At 42.3% G+C, this 2673-nt stretch overlaps 1 protein-coding gene across 1 annotated transcript; it reads left to right on the plus strand.

Moving 5' to 3' along the window:
- Nucleotides 1-314: 314 nt before the first annotated feature.
- rrs1 (ribosome biogenesis regulator homolog) lies at nt 315-1714 on the plus strand. The gene has a single exon (XM_015384361.1). The coding sequence runs from the start codon at nt 347-349 to the stop codon at nt 1385-1387; it is 1041 nt and encodes a 346-aa protein (XP_015239847.1). The 5' UTR covers nt 315-346; the 3' UTR covers nt 1388-1714.
- The last annotated feature ends 959 nt before the right edge of the window (nt 1715-2673 follow it).

Below are 2673 nucleotides of genomic sequence, written 5' to 3' on the forward strand. Positions count from 1 at the left end.
ACATAACACAAAAATAAAAAATAGAATATAGGTGGAACTATAGAGCTACACACTCCTGTACTGTAGGGGGCGGTATGCACCTGTAAGCTGTTGCAATCCACCAATCTAACAAAGAGATGTAGTTTTTGTTTTGTTTGTCTTAGAAATTATATATATGTTTATTAAGTAGATAGTCCATCACGAACCACACCCCATAGCAGTAAGTAGTGGTAATGCTACCAAATGTTTGTTGCCAACCGCCAATAAATCCAAGAAGAAGAATCTAACGAAGAAGAAGAAGGGGATGACCCGGAAATAAATCATTCTGGGGTGTTTTTGCTGCGACACACGTGCAGCTCTGTCCATCATGGCTGCCTGCAGTGTGGAGGAGCTCTTAGCCAAAGCTGAACAAGAAGAGGCTGAAAAACTAAAAAGCATCTCCGTCGAGAAGGAGCTGGATCTGGAGTTTGACGTTGGGAACCTCCTAGCTTGTGACAAAAACCGCATTGAGTCCAGAGACTTTAGGGAGAGGGGGAAAGAGGACTTCCTCCGATCATTGGCTCGGGACAACACGCAGCTTCTCATCAACGAAATATGGAAGCTACCCACGGAGAGGAACGAGGAGGTCCTGGTGGCCAAACTACCGGAGCAGACCACCCGACTGCCCAGAGAGAAGCCCCCACCGAAGCCCAGACCCCCAACCAGGTGGGAACAGTTCGCCAAGCTCAAAGGTATTCAGAAGAAGAAGAAGACTAATCTGGTTTGGGATGAAACTGCCAAGGAGTGGAGGAGGCGCTGGGGCTACAAACGGGCCAACGATGACACCAAGGAATGGCTGATCGAGGTCCCGGGCTCCTCAGACCCCAACGAGGACCAGTTCGCCAAACGGAACAAGGCCAAGAAGGAGCGCGTGGCCAAAAACGAGTTTAACCGGCTGAAAAACATCGCCAGAGCGATGAAAATCAAAACTCCCGGAGTGGGGCTGCTTCCCAAAGCGCAGCAGTCTAAAGACGAGCTGCTCAAAGCCGTGAGCGTGGCTAAGACTTCCACGGCGTCCGTGGGGAGGTTCCAAGACTCCCTGCCCAAAGAGAAACCCCCCAAGAACTCAGGCAAGAAGAGGAAGTTCGACCCCCTGATCGGGGACTTCTCCAGCGAGAAGCAGAAGCAGCTGGAGCTGCTGCAGGTGATGGGCAACAAGACGCCCAAGCTGGACCTCACCAAGGCTGTGAACACACAGATGAGGGAGGAGGACAGAGAGGAGGCTGCAGCCAGGAGGAGGAAGGGGCGCAAAATGCCAGGGAAGGGGGGCAAAGGAAAGGGAGGAAAAGCTGGAGGAGGGAAGGGGGGCAAAGGAAAAGGAGGAAAAGCTGGAGGAGGGAAGAGAAGAGGAAAACCAGGGAAGCAGTGAAGCCTTTGATGTCCTGCTTCATCTGGACATTTCTGCCTCAAACAGAACTGATCCACCGATGTGCCCTGTGTGTGATTAAAGTCATGGACTCTTGATGACAGAACTTAATGTAAAAATACACAATATTACAGCTTGAGTGTTCAATTTCTTCTGAACATACTCAAACCATCAAAGTTTGATCAACTACTTTGTAAAATAAATAACATTATTGCAGCTAAATTGATTTATTTCAAGTATTTTGTTTCCTTACAACAAACCATATATATAATATCCTAGCCTGTATGTTGCAAACCATGATACGACCACCACTGAGGTCTGACAAGTTATGTAAATAAAGGGTGCTATGAAATGGATTTATATACTGTTGGTTATTTTGAAAGAATATTACGTTTACAATTTTCTGCAAAAAAGATATAAAACGGCTGTAGTTCTGGAATTGGTTTTGACCAATTGTTTTAAGAATAAATTATTTTATCCGGTCACATTTTCATGATTAAAAACTTTATACATGAATTGTTTTTTTGTTTTTTTTCTAAAGGCAGATATTAATTGAACTTGTCAAAATTTGCAGATCTGTTTATTCTACTTTATTTTTTAAATTAAAGTGAATTTTAAGCAGATAAGGTATAATATCCTCTTAAAAGAATCCTTTTCAACCACTGGCTCTGCAGCACCATCTAGTGGTGGTTGGTGGCTTCTCTACTGATGATGCAAACAAGTCAGATACAAATGTGAAAGAACAACAGTGGTGGATAAAGTACTCAACTGTAGTACTTGAGTAAAAGTATTGATACTTATAATGAAGTCTTACTCAACTAGAAGTAAATGTTAGTAAAATATCTACTCAAGTTAAAATGTTGTAGTACCCACTTTTGAAAATACTTAAGTATTCAAAAATGCAAATTAAAATTTTCTAATATCGGTACATATCGCTGTAACTTTCAGAGTAATTTTAACTTTCAGAAATCACCTGATATGTTAATAGAAAAAATCCTACACCACCTGTAAAGAGCTTCAGTATAAAAATGCCACAAAAAATGACAGCTATGTTGATTACTTTAAAAACAAGAGAGTCTTGATTCTCTTCACACTGATTATGGAATAGCTATTTAAGGTTGAATTACTATTATGAGAAAGAATCCGAAACTGATATGAGAACACGTCCTATTGAACAACTTGGCCACATGGCAACGACTAATGTCCAGTACTCGGAAATGGGATGGCATCCCCCTTCTTAAAAAAAATCTTTAAAATCATCCCCCTTCTTAAATGACCATCCCCTGTGA

The sequence above is a fragment of the Cyprinodon variegatus genome, unplaced genomic scaffold, assembly GCF_000732505.1.
Source record: "Cyprinodon variegatus isolate N-32 unplaced genomic scaffold, C_variegatus-1.0 Scaffold311, whole genome shotgun sequence".
In the NCBI taxonomy this organism is placed as follows: Eukaryota; Metazoa; Chordata; class Actinopteri; order Cyprinodontiformes; family Cyprinodontidae; genus Cyprinodon; species Cyprinodon variegatus.